The sequence below is a fragment of the Ambystoma mexicanum genome, chromosome 2p (genome assembly GCF_040938575.1).
Source record: "Ambystoma mexicanum isolate Mex_15411 chromosome 2p, UKY_AmexF1_1, whole genome shotgun sequence".
NCBI lineage: Eukaryota > Metazoa > Chordata > Amphibia > Caudata > Ambystomatidae > Ambystoma > Ambystoma mexicanum.
The window spans coordinates 1048819249-1048831413 of NC_090923.1; the positions used below are offsets into that span (position 1 = coordinate 1048819249).

Below are 12165 nucleotides of genomic sequence, written 5' to 3' on the forward strand. Positions count from 1 at the left end.
CTACCCTTTGCACATATATCCTTCCTGTATTCATGTTGCCACTGGAGTGTGATTCCTATGTACAACAAATGCAGTTGGAGGTGCTTTGTAGGTTAACATTGAGAAGCATGAAGCATTTTCTGTTTAGATCTCGAGTCTTGATTTGACTGCTTTTCTGCTGCAGGTTTGACACATCTCCTGCCCTACTTCTACGTCACATACTTCACAGTGCTGCTGATCCACCGCGAGGCACGAGACGAGCATCAGTGCATGCGGAAGTACGGCCTGGCCTGGCATGAGTACTGTCGACGCGTGCCCTACAGGATCTTCCCTTATATCTACTGAGGCAAAGCCAGCATGAAGTGCAGACCTGAGGCTCTGGCGCACATGCCAAAAGGCAGACAGCACTACTGTCATTGCACGTTACACACAACAATCGACTTGGAGTGCAAGAAGTGGTTCGGGCTGGAACGGGACAATCTTGCAGACTCGGCCTTGTTGCCTTTGAGAAAAGCACTGAGCTGTGTAACCTGTATTCTTTCTCCAATTCTGACTGCACATGTAATCAAGAATGAGGGTACGACACTGCTGAGTGCCAAAGCAACAATGAGTGGTCACCCTATCGAAAAAGAGCACAAGGATGAGTCAAGACATCTCCCACGTTTGATGGATCGCTTCAAAGGACACGCTCTTTGCTATGACTTATTAAATGGAGCATTTCAACTTTATTGAGGAGTGTACCTAGTAGGCATGGGGGATTTGTGTTAGAATTGCAGATTTCGCAGCGGTAGGTGCAATAGAAACTAACTGTCTAGTGGCATCTTTGGCCATTGATGTCAACTCAGGGCAACACCAACTGTGCTCGATGCGGTAGCCCCAGCCATTAATCCACACCCAACTTTCCTTCACTTTCCTTTGTTTCAGGGTTCATCTCAAGTGCTTGAATTTGTTATCCCCATAAATGTATTGAAAACTGGACAATAAAGAAAGCCAGTCAGTGTTTGTCGGCTGTGCCTCAGGTGCGTATTTTCAGTGTGGTTAACAGAGTAGCTTGAAGATATATCTTCAAACCGCACCTCATAGAAAGGTCTGAGAGGGATATCCACCCAAAGAAAATGTTCAGCAAATAGATTGGGGTGCTCGTGAGTGCTTCACAGATGCCATATGGGTGATCTCAGGGAAGCACTAACAAGGAAGCCCTGACTGAAGCCTGATATGGATATGGCCCAGACTCACCAGTATTAAAATCCAGACTGACTTTAATAATTATAATAAGCCTACACTCACCAGCATTTAAATCTAGACCAACTCCAAAATCAATAATGCCCTGACACCCCTTCATCAAAATAATCCCAACTGACTGCAATATCCATAAGGCCTTTACTCACCCCCATTAAAATCCAGACGGGCTCAGATGATAATAAGCCCAGACTCACCAGAATTAAAATCCAGACTGACTCCAATATCAGTAAACCCTGACCCCCCTCCATCAAAATCCAGACTGACTCCAATATCAATAAGGCCCTGACTCACCACCATTAAAATCCAGGCTGTCTCCAATATGCATAAGGTCCTGACTCCCCTCCATCAAAATCCAGACTGACTCCAATATGCATAGTGCCCTGACTCCCCTCCATCAAAATCTAGACTAACTTCAATATTCACAAGGCCCCGACTCACCGCCATTAAAATAAAGACAGGCTCTGATAATGATAAGCCCAGATTCCCCAACATTAAAATCCAGACTGACTCCAATATCAATAAGGCCCTGACTACCCTCCATCAAAATCCAGACGGACTCCATAAGGCACTGACTCACCACCATTAAAATCCAGACAGACTTTAATATTAAAAATGCCCGGGCTTGCCACCATTAAAATCCAGAATGACTCCAAACATGCTTGAGACCCTGACTCGCCTCCATCAAAATCCATACTGACTCCAGCGTTAAGAAGGCATTGACTCACCAGCATTAAAATCCAGACTAACTCCAATATCAATAAGGCCCTGACTCCCCTCCATCAAATTCCAGACTGACTCCAATATTCGGAAGGCCCTGACTCCCAACCATCAAAATCCAGTCTGACTCCAGTATTAATAAGACACTGACTCACCACCATTAAAATCCAAACTGACTCCAATATGCATATCAATAAGGCCCTTACCCTCCCCACTCCATCAAACTCCAGACTGCTTCCAACATTTATAAAGCCCTGACTCCTCTCCAGCAAAATCCAGACTGACTTCAGTATTTATAAGGCCTCGACTTACCACCATTAAAATCCAGACGAGCTCTGAAAATAATAAGCCCAGACTTACCAGCATTAAAATCCAGACTGACTCCAATATCAATAAGGCCCTGACTCCCCTCCATCAAAATCCAGACTGACTCCAGTAGGTCACCGGGAGGATAGCTCGGGGGCAACACGCTCGCCTTGGAAGCAAGACAACATAGAGCAACACAGGTTCAATCCCTGGTCCGCGCTTAGAATCCTCAGGGTATTAAGCTTGTTATAAATAAACAATTATAATTATAAAGGCCCTGGCTGTCCTCCATCAAAATCCAGACTGACTCCAGTATTAATAAGGCACTGACTCAACACCATTAAAATCGAGACTGACTCAGTAATTAATATAGCCCAGATTTGCCTCCAGATAAGGTACAGTTAAGCCTTCTTTAATGGCCAGGCTGACTTAAATGCTGAAATCCCAGGCAAGCCTTTGCTGTGTACTGACTGAGGCAGTTATCATTAATGTCCAGGCACACCTTTATTAATGCCCAGACTGACATAGATATTGATACGGCATAAACAAATCTTCATGAATGCTTAGATCGCCTGGGGTATTGATAAATACCAGACAAGCATTTGTTAATGTCCAGACTGGCCTAGATAGTGCTACGGCATAGACAAATATTCAGTAATGACCAGATCAATTAATAAATACCAAACAAGAATTTATTATTACCTATTCTGAGTCATATATTGCAAAGACCCAGGCAAACCTTCCTTAAAGCCCAGTCTGGCTTTTATATTGCTAAGGCCCAGACAGATTCTGATATGGAGCACGCCCAGAAAAACCTTCATTAGTGCACAGACTGACTTTAGTGTTCATAAAACCCAGGAAAAACTGTTTTAATTTCCAGATTGATACATATATTGATACGGCCCAGCCACAATTGCATTAATACCCATACTGGCGAAGATATTACTAAATCCAAGACACATATATGTTAATGCCCAGAATTACATTTTATATAGATAAGACCCAGACACACCTTTAGAAATGTATTCATTTTTGTAAGAAAAGACCCTCTCGCTCGCCCCCTCTCCCTCTCAAAAAAACTCATAGTAACCATAATCAGTTTGAATATCAGTAAAACCATGGTTTATTTATAGACTCGCCAAATATTTACACCATCCAAAGTAAAGCCTGCACTTCAGGAATAACCTATTCATAGCGTTAACTATATAGATATATGTGTTCATCATTACGGTGGGGAGGGACGTGCCTCAGACTACGGATGGTAGAAGCACCTTCACCTTCCCACAGAAACGTGGCGTTGGCAAATAATCCACCATTCCCTTGCTTAGAAGACTTCCCCGTTTCCCTGCTTTGAAGTATCCGCTCACTCCGTGAAGTAGGGGGCAGTCAATGCTTGTAAACATTTTGGCCAAACAGGAGGTCTGAATGGTGCTCGAATTCTAATTGGCTAAAAGGCCAAGTATTCCAGCCAATCAGAGTGCAAGGAACATTTTGGCCTTCTCATTGGCGAAATGTAAAGACGTCTGGAGCCCACTGCAGCATTCTAGTTGTTGTATTACCTGCACACAACAGAAGGGTTGCTAGAAATGGAAACAAACGCAGAGGCCAATTGGGCTCAAAAATGAGCTCAAACATAGCCACATTAGTGTTAAGAGTTTCAAATTATCAGAAGGTATTTTTTGTAATGTGTCTTTAAGCAATGATGGTATATTGGCAAAATCCAAAACGTTATTTATTAGTCACACAAACTATGCATGCTAGTCCAGAAAAGATGGGGAAAATGAAGAAATAATTATTTTCTTGAAGCTATTTCTTTAAATCTTTTCGTGTCATCTCTATAAACCAGAGTAACATTTTATTTTATTTTATATTCTACCAACTGGACCTGAGAAGATATGTGGTCAACTGCCTTGCAGACCACCAGATTTAGGTGCAGAGTATTTCACCATTACCAGATTGTATATTTTGCATGATGGGATTTTAGTTTTACATCTCACCCAATATCCTATACTCCCAAAGTCTTACCCCAAAACTCGTCTCATTCATATGGATCAACCACCCTTGTGTGGGCAGTGCCACGGGGCACTCAGTTTTCCCCCAACACACCAGGATTTGGGGGTGGTCAGTTATGTGAGCAATAGCCCAACCTGGCTCTGCGCAACTGAAGCGCTAACTTCAGTGAGGCATGCTCGAATGGGCAATCTTCGTGGGACACAAAGCTAAGGGCATCGGCATCGCCACATGGTTGCTCCGCAACCGGGAACTTTACGATGATTTTTTTGTATCCTTTATTGCAGAGAACATTGTGGCTGATGATATTTGCACCTGCTGTGCAATAAACATATCGACCATTTATCACTGCATCTGATTGTTCAATATATGGAACTAAAGCACTACATTCGCCTGCTCACAGCAGAAACAATGGCATCATGCTCTGGCAGATTTTACCAGCAGAGTGCCAATCTTTCCACAGAATGTCAGGAGAATTTCCCATAGGTGAAATATGCCACTTTCAGTGCTTAAGTGGGACGGGAAATCATGGTTGGGGACTCTAACCCAGTGGCGTGGCCAAGAGAGTACTGGGCGTGGCCTAAGTGTAGTGTAGTTGGCCTTAAAGCCTGCTCATCATCACCCACCCGAGCACTGCTAAGCCTTATTTTTCAGTGTGTTACTTGGAGAGAAGCGCCATCTGGCAGCACTGCCCACCTTTTAGATGGTATGCTGTGTTGTTCTACTTTTCGCTTTGACGTGATTCCACCAACATTCCAATTAACACCAGCTGGTCTCAATCAAACCACTTTCTACATAATGATTCAGTTTCACGTTCTCAGTTATGGTTTGTGAACTCAAACGTTGTTCCTCGTGTACGTGGTTTGAGAATAAAGAGTGGGCACCTTTTATTTTGGTTACACCTTCTTTTCAAATGCCTCTTGCACTGAGATCATGGTTTTGAATATTGACACATGACGGATTTTAGCCAACTCTGGAATCATGAATGACAGCTGCATCTTGCTGCGGCTGCATTTGTCATAGCAATCAGGATTACACATCTATATTTATTTATTTTAACATTTGTATAGCGCACTTAACCCGTGGGCGCCTCAAAGCTTGCATCTTAGTGAGGACAAAAACAGTAGCAGGAAGAATTCTGCTAAAGAGGAATACGAACCATGATACAGATAAATAGCAGGGGGAGGGGGGCTGTTAGTGAAAAAGGAAAGTCTTTAGTTGCTTGCGAAATGCAGTGTAGGAATGCTCTGATCTCAAGGCTGGTGGAAGGGCATTCCACAGAGTAGCAGCAGAAACTGGGAAGCTGGAGCTTCTGGCTTTAGTCCACCTGAATTTCTGAACACTGAGTCGGTTTGCATAGGCTGACTGAGTTGGCCTGGTTGTGGTGGTTCGGACAGGTAGCCCGGGGCAGAGTTGTCAAGGCAGCGGTGGGCGATGGTGAGAATCATGAATTTGATCCATTCTCGGACCGGGAGCCAGTGTGCTGCTCTCCTGGCTGTGGTGGTATGGTTGTGTTTATTGAACCCCAGTGCGGCTCTTAGGGCGTTGTTTTGGATTGTTTGTAATTTGTTCAAGTTTCCCTCTGGGATGCCACCTAGGAGTTACAATAGTCCAGCTTTGCCCCGATAATAGCCCTGACAATGTTCTGGCAGTTGTCGGTAGAGAGGAAGGGTCGGCAGGCGTAAATAAGTTTGGTCTCAAAGACAGCAGAGGAGGCCGGGGTGCTGACGTGCCGGGAGAGTGAGAGCGGTGCATTGAGCTTGAATCCTAGTGTCTTCACAGATGATGAGACATGGGTGGCGTGATTGTCAATATTGAACAGCTGGTAGTTTGGGCTGAGGTTGGCGAGGTGAGAGGGATTGCTGACAATGAGGAGTTTGTTCTTCTCATTGTTGAGACATAGCCTGTTGGAGGCCATTCAGCCTTGGATGGTTGCATAAATGTTATTGATGGTTTGATTGTCTAGACTGTGATCTCTGGTTAGGGGGGTAAGGATTTGCCTGTCGTTGGTGTAGTTAGTGTGATATTTAGCGAGTCCAGGAGGTCAAAGAGGGGTTTTGTGTAGATGTTGTACCGATTAGGGGAAGTGCAGGATCCTTGGGGTACACCACAGGTGATGGCTGTGGGGGTAGATGAACGGTTGTCAGCGAAGACTTGAGACATGCGGTTGGCCAGGAAGGATGCAACCCAGTTGGTGGTGTTTGCAGAGAAGGAGGCAGTGGCGGTTAAGTGATGGCAGAGGATGGTCTACCAAGTCAAAGGTTGCAGAGAGGTCCAGAAGCATGAGATGAAAGAGGTTGCCAGAGTCTCTGGCGTCGTCCAGCTGGTTCTTGAGGTCCAAGAGTGCCGGCTACGTGGCCTGATTTGACGGGGGTTTAGGATGTGGTGTTGCTCAAGGTGTTGTTGAATTTGGATGCAAGCGTCCCAGTCTATGATCTTAAGGAGGAAGGGGACTATAGTGATGGGCTGATAGTTGGTGGGGATGGTAGGGTCGAGTGATGGCTTCGTCAGGAGGGGTGAGATCAATGATTGTTTTAGCTCATGTGGGATGGCGCAGGGGGCAAATTGGGCATTGATGAGGTCAGTGATTTGCTGAACTAAGATCAGTACACTCTGATGAGGGGCGCTGGGCACAGGTTAGCTTTACACCTGGATGGTTTGAGGTTTTTAAGGATGTCGATGACCTCTGGTGTCGTGACGGGGTGGAAGCTGAGCAGCTGAGTGGGTTGTGAGTGCGGATGCGGGTGCGTGCTGATGGTGGTGGTGTCGGTGGTAGTTGGTAATTAATTTAAGATGGATTTTGTTTTGTAAACTAGCAGTTTTATCCAGGAGGGTTTTCTGGACCTCATTGCAATAGGTGTTCTTGGAGACCGAAGAGGCGGGCAGGACAGGAGATTCAAGTTCCGGTAGGATGGTAAATAGTATGCAGGAGTTGGACTTGGCATTGACGATCCGGGTACTGTAGAAGGATGCTTTGGCCTTTTGGATAGCTTTTTTATAGACTCTGGTGAGTGTGGTAAAGCAGGATTTGTTGGCCTCCAATTGCAATATGCACCAAGTCTGTTCGCTAGAACATGTTTTTCGGCCTCCAGGGCAAGGAGCTCATGGGTGAACTAAGAGTTAGTGCATGTGTCTCTCTTGGGGATACGTGATTTGAGCTGTGCCAGTTTACCAATGGCTCCATTGTGGCATTGTAGTGGGTGACTAGGCTCTCAACATCAAGGTTTTTTGGTGGAGGGATTTTCGAGCAGTGGCTGGATGGCATCACTTGTGAGGTTCCAGGTGCATCGAGAGGAAACGGGGAGGGGTTTGGGGGGGTGTATAGGAGGGGGCAGGCCAGGACCGGGAGTGGGATCGTGAATTTGATGACTTGGTGATTAGACATACGTATGTGGAGTTAGGTCGCATTTGTGATCAAGAGACAGTCAAGTGTGCGCCAATGAATGGACATGTGTAGGCTGCACAATTTTCTGTGTGCAGTTAAGGGCGGCAGTGGCACTGGCCAAGGATGTGGTCTTTATCGATTGGGTCGGCATAGCCGAGGTTGAAGTCCCCTAATGCTATGACATTGGAATTCGTTTTTAAGGTGGTATGATAAGTTGTTTGAGATCATCTTCGAATGTGATGGGTGGGCCAGAAGGGCGGTAGACATCTTGGATGTACTACTTTGCTCCTTTTAATGGGGGTGGCTCTTGAGGGATGGGTCAATGTGTTTCTATTTTTACTGGTTTGCTTCCTTCGTGGTGCTGCTAGAAAGCGTTGCTACTTAGAAAGGCTGGTTTAGGTAGACCCCAAAACAGTGGCATGTTTCGGGTTGCATTATTATGAAATAGATTTACCATTTCTCAAAAACCTCAGATTCAAAATCAGACTCCAAGCAAAGCGTTGAAGTAGCAAAGGAAATCCACAGCAATCCCAGTGGAAATGGGCACACATTGCTGTGAAAAGTAACCTTTTCGCAGCCTGAACAGGCTGGCAACCGAGTAACCAAAGGACAGTCAACCACCCCATTTTCATCAGCCCAGCTCAGGGAGCCTCTGAAGCATTTTTTGGAGTGGAAACTCAGACATTGTGGAACTAAACCACACCATGAGACTCGGCAAACGCAGCTTTGTTACTGGATCCGGGGCCACTGATTGAGCTACTTTTATCCAAGCAAGCACTTGCAGACAGGGTGCGCCACTTATTGTACCTTGAACAAAGTATTTCAGAACTCCTAATTCATGTCCTTTCTGTCTCCACTCTCCGTTCTTTGCTGCTCGTACTGCTCCCTCCCTTTCTCCTCCTCCTCCCGCCATGCTGGGGCAGTCCTTACATGGTGGGATGACGTTCCACAAGACATACACAGGTTCACTTGTCTGTCTTTCTCTTTCTGTGGAGGTTAAGGGTCGTCTCAGATTCCAAATCCACATTGGCTCTCTTCCCCCTTCACCTCTGGCTATGGAGGGTGTCGCAGCCATGTTTATCCATGCGTGAGGTTTCCTTTGTTCCTCATTCCTTTCCTGACCCCTGGATTGCACCAGTTGGGTCAGTTTGTAGCATCCGGTTGATTAACTGGGTCACTGTACTGGGGCTATTAATCACAAAGTATAATAAATCCTTTAGTACTTGATGTAACCCTACTTAAAAGGCAGCAGAGGCTGTGGTGTCTGGTCACTGTGCTGCTGCTTGGCGATGTATTACCACCAAATCAATAGAACTCTGTCTTAACTTAAGTCGTGATACATGCAATGAGAATAATGACTATAAACTCTAGGTAAATACAAACACTAAATCCTGGGAGATTATGTTTCACGACTATTATCAAGCGTTTTTTGTGATTTTTCAGGGAATGTATGTAAGTTTTAAATGTGTTTTCAAAATTAAGTGTGTTTTATGCAAGGATAGATAATGCTAAGCACTCAAGAGAATGTAATGTATAACATTTGAATTATATTCAGTAGAATTGATTTGTAAAATATATTACAAGTTTAATCCTCAATCAGTATTTTGTACTAACACTTTGCAATAAAATGTGAAATGTAATATGATACCCAGTCTCACGATCTGTTTCTTCACACAAGTATTAATACAATTCATTTCATGTATCCCTTCTACCTTGGTTTTTATCAATGGCTATTTCCAAGAGATGTAGAGGGATTTTTTTCCCCATTGGTATTCACATACATAGTTCCTTGCAGACTGCTTGTGCGACTAGTGTAAGGGAGCAGAAGGAGGAGACTGATGCTCAGCTGGCATAGTGGTTGTTAAAGACTTTCATTTACAATGAAATCAAAAGAGAAAACCTACCTCTCCCTATACCTATGAGGGGTTTCCCTGCCTCAACAACAGTGCTAATGAGCCTGTCAGGATGTCTTATCAACTTAAGGAGTCTACCGTCCTATATCAAAATGTCCCTATCTCTGTCCCTTCTACTTGTAACTAAACTAAACAGTTGTACCAAAGTTCTTGGTCCAGGAAAATTACTCCCTCCTCCTGGACTGCGTGGTGCAGTTCTGGCTGAAAATTCTCCAGTCGGGGAATGCCTCCCTTACCCTGATTACAACACCGTACAAACTAAAAGGATGCAGATCCTCTAATACTCTGTATCACAAAGTTCAAGACTTTCTATGCCAGTGGGAATGACTCCCTTCCCTACATTCCTGGTTTGGTGCTCCTTGAGGGATGGTTTGCCAGAAGAATGATTTCCTTCTGGCCCTCAACAGTTTTGTCACAGTTCAAAACATCAGGGGGAATTACTCTCTCCCCCATGCCTTTCGTGTCTCTATTTCACAGTTCACACCACCAGTGGAATGACTCCCTTCCCCTGGCCTTTCTTATGCTGCAATACAATGTTCTCAACACCGGGGGAGTGACTCCCTTCCCCTGGCCTTTCTTATGCTGCAATTCACTGTTCACAACACCAAGGGGAATGACTCCCTTCCCCTGGCCGTTATTAGCAAACAAAGACCTGATTGTGATAAGAGTCTCTGACCTTGGTTTCTCTTCTTTCTCCAATTGTACTTGGTGTACTCTTCTGCCAAGTAATGTTACACAAAAAGGGGTTTGTAACCTTTTCTTGTGGGTGTGAGTCCCAGACCCGTACTTCACTATGACTTGTTTTTCGCAGACCTAGTTCACTTTCCTGCCATGTGCTACCGTGAAGAAACCAACTTCCAATGTGCTCTCTTCCACTATTTACTTTGGGAGTGGTTTGTGACCAACTACTGTGCCGAGGAAGACGACTCTCGATGCACTCTTTCTCACTCTCGTTCTCATTTGTGGTCTTGACTAATCACTGTGCTGAGGAAGATGGTTCCTGATTCACTCCTTCTCACTCTTGTTCTCAATTGTGGTCTGCGACCAACCACTGTGCCGAGGAAGATGATTCCTGATGCACTCTTTCTCACTCTTAACTATGGCTCTCACACCCGGTCCCCATCCAGACTTTCTTCCTCTTCCATTACCCGTTTCCTGGGAGCTCTTCACCAGATCTCTGTGGGGCAGCGGGTCTTCGTTCGTCCTGCTCTTTTCTGCTTTTGGTGATCCAGCACAGCTGTGCGGCAGGATGCTGCTGGTGGCCACAGCTTTGATCTCAGGACACCTGGTCCAACCACTTCGGGTCACTCCACCATTTTTCAGCCCCCAGTTCTGCTTCAGAGTGGCTCCACGCCACCGTGACAAGGGTTCTTCCTTCCAGCCTCCTAGCTTGGGCAGCTGGTTGCTCACGGCTTCATTGGCATTCACACGTCGAACTTCCCAGGCTGGACTGCCTCTCCTGCTGGTTGCCTGGGGCCCTTCATGGAGTCCTTGTTCTATTTTTTTTTACCTGCTGGTTGGTATAACATACGTAGTTCTTTTTCAGTGTGTTTAGCCTTTCGATCATTATTCCTTTGTGCCCCCTCTTTGTCCCAGTACTTCTATTATTACTCTCCCTTGGGTAGTCTATGTTCTTCCTCGTCTCAGTAAAAGTCAAGTCTCTGGACCTACATAAATACATGGGCTGAATTGGAATAGGACTGGAATTTACAAGGTGGGGAGGTGTATAGGATAGTGGGTGAGGGTTATTATACCGCCCTCGAATGTTCGTCCATGTCCCTAGATGGAGAGTCTCTCCCCATGAGATCCTCCCACTGACTACCACCCCCAGAGCGACTATTGGATAGCAGCCTCAACACCCTTTCCTCATGGGAAGGGTCTACCCCGCGGGGAGAAGTGATGACATCCAAGGATTCGTCACACTAGTTTTTCTTCAAGCATGTTTTTCAGTTGTGCCAAGAACACATAGTAATCTTGTAACCATGGACGTTTCTCTGTAACCAAAATCTTGCCCTAACTAACAGGTCCTTGCATGAACACGAGCCTGGCTTCCCTGAAGCTAAACTGCTGTGGTCTGGACATAAAATGTAACTGCCATTGGGCTAGGCCACGACTGCCTGAACATTTTACTGGGTTGGGCAACCCTAATATCTGGGGTGTGCAGGCTACCACTATGGTCATATTGCTTCTGAAGGTCTCTGCAACTCTAGTTGCCAGCTGCGCCGCAGGGTATAGCCTGGTTTGGATTTTGCTAATCCTGTCAAGCAGGATACTTCGCTCTGTCCAGGCTGTCTTAAACTCATTCTGAATCTATTATATGGCCTATACAATTCCTAGCAAGGGGTTACAGTCCAAGTTCATTATATTACAGTTTGTCAATCAGTCACAATTAGGCAGTTGCTTCTGTAGACTCAGACTTCTTTCATACTGGACTCTAGAGCTCCTGGGTGAATGTCATGCCCCAGAGTTCCACTGAGAGACAAAAGAAGGGAATGTGAGGTGCAGGCTCTTCACAGGATCCCTAGTAAATGTAAAAGAACAGGCAATAACTGCTGCATCAATGGGTAAGTACAGAGAAGATACTTGAAGGACTTACCCAGAAGAGAGTGTTCA

At 45.4% G+C, this 12165-nt stretch overlaps 1 protein-coding gene and 1 long non-coding RNA gene across 7 annotated transcripts in view; one reads left to right on the plus strand and one right to left on the minus strand.

Annotated features, from left to right (window-relative positions):
• The window catches only part of LOC138567091 (uncharacterized), a 229927-nt gene that overhangs the window by 164021 nt on the left and 53741 nt on the right, over positions 1 to 12165 (minus strand). The gene's annotated exons all lie outside the window — the stretch shown is intronic.
• The window catches only part of TM7SF2 (transmembrane 7 superfamily member 2), a 224692-nt gene that overhangs the window by 139702 nt on the left and 72825 nt on the right, over positions 1 to 12165 (plus strand). For 5 of the 6 annotated variants that reach the window (XM_069644950.1, XM_069644951.1, XM_069644953.1 and 2 more), the window contains one exon: positions 164 to 9284. The exons of the other annotated variant lie outside the window; for it this stretch is intronic. In XM_069644950.1, coding sequence (XP_069501051.1) covers positions 164 to 324 — 161 coding nt within the window. In that variant the 3' untranslated portion in view covers positions 325 to 9284. Of the gene's footprint in view, positions 1 to 163; positions 9285 to 12165 lie in introns of those variants that run through there. 6 annotated transcript variants of the gene reach the window in all.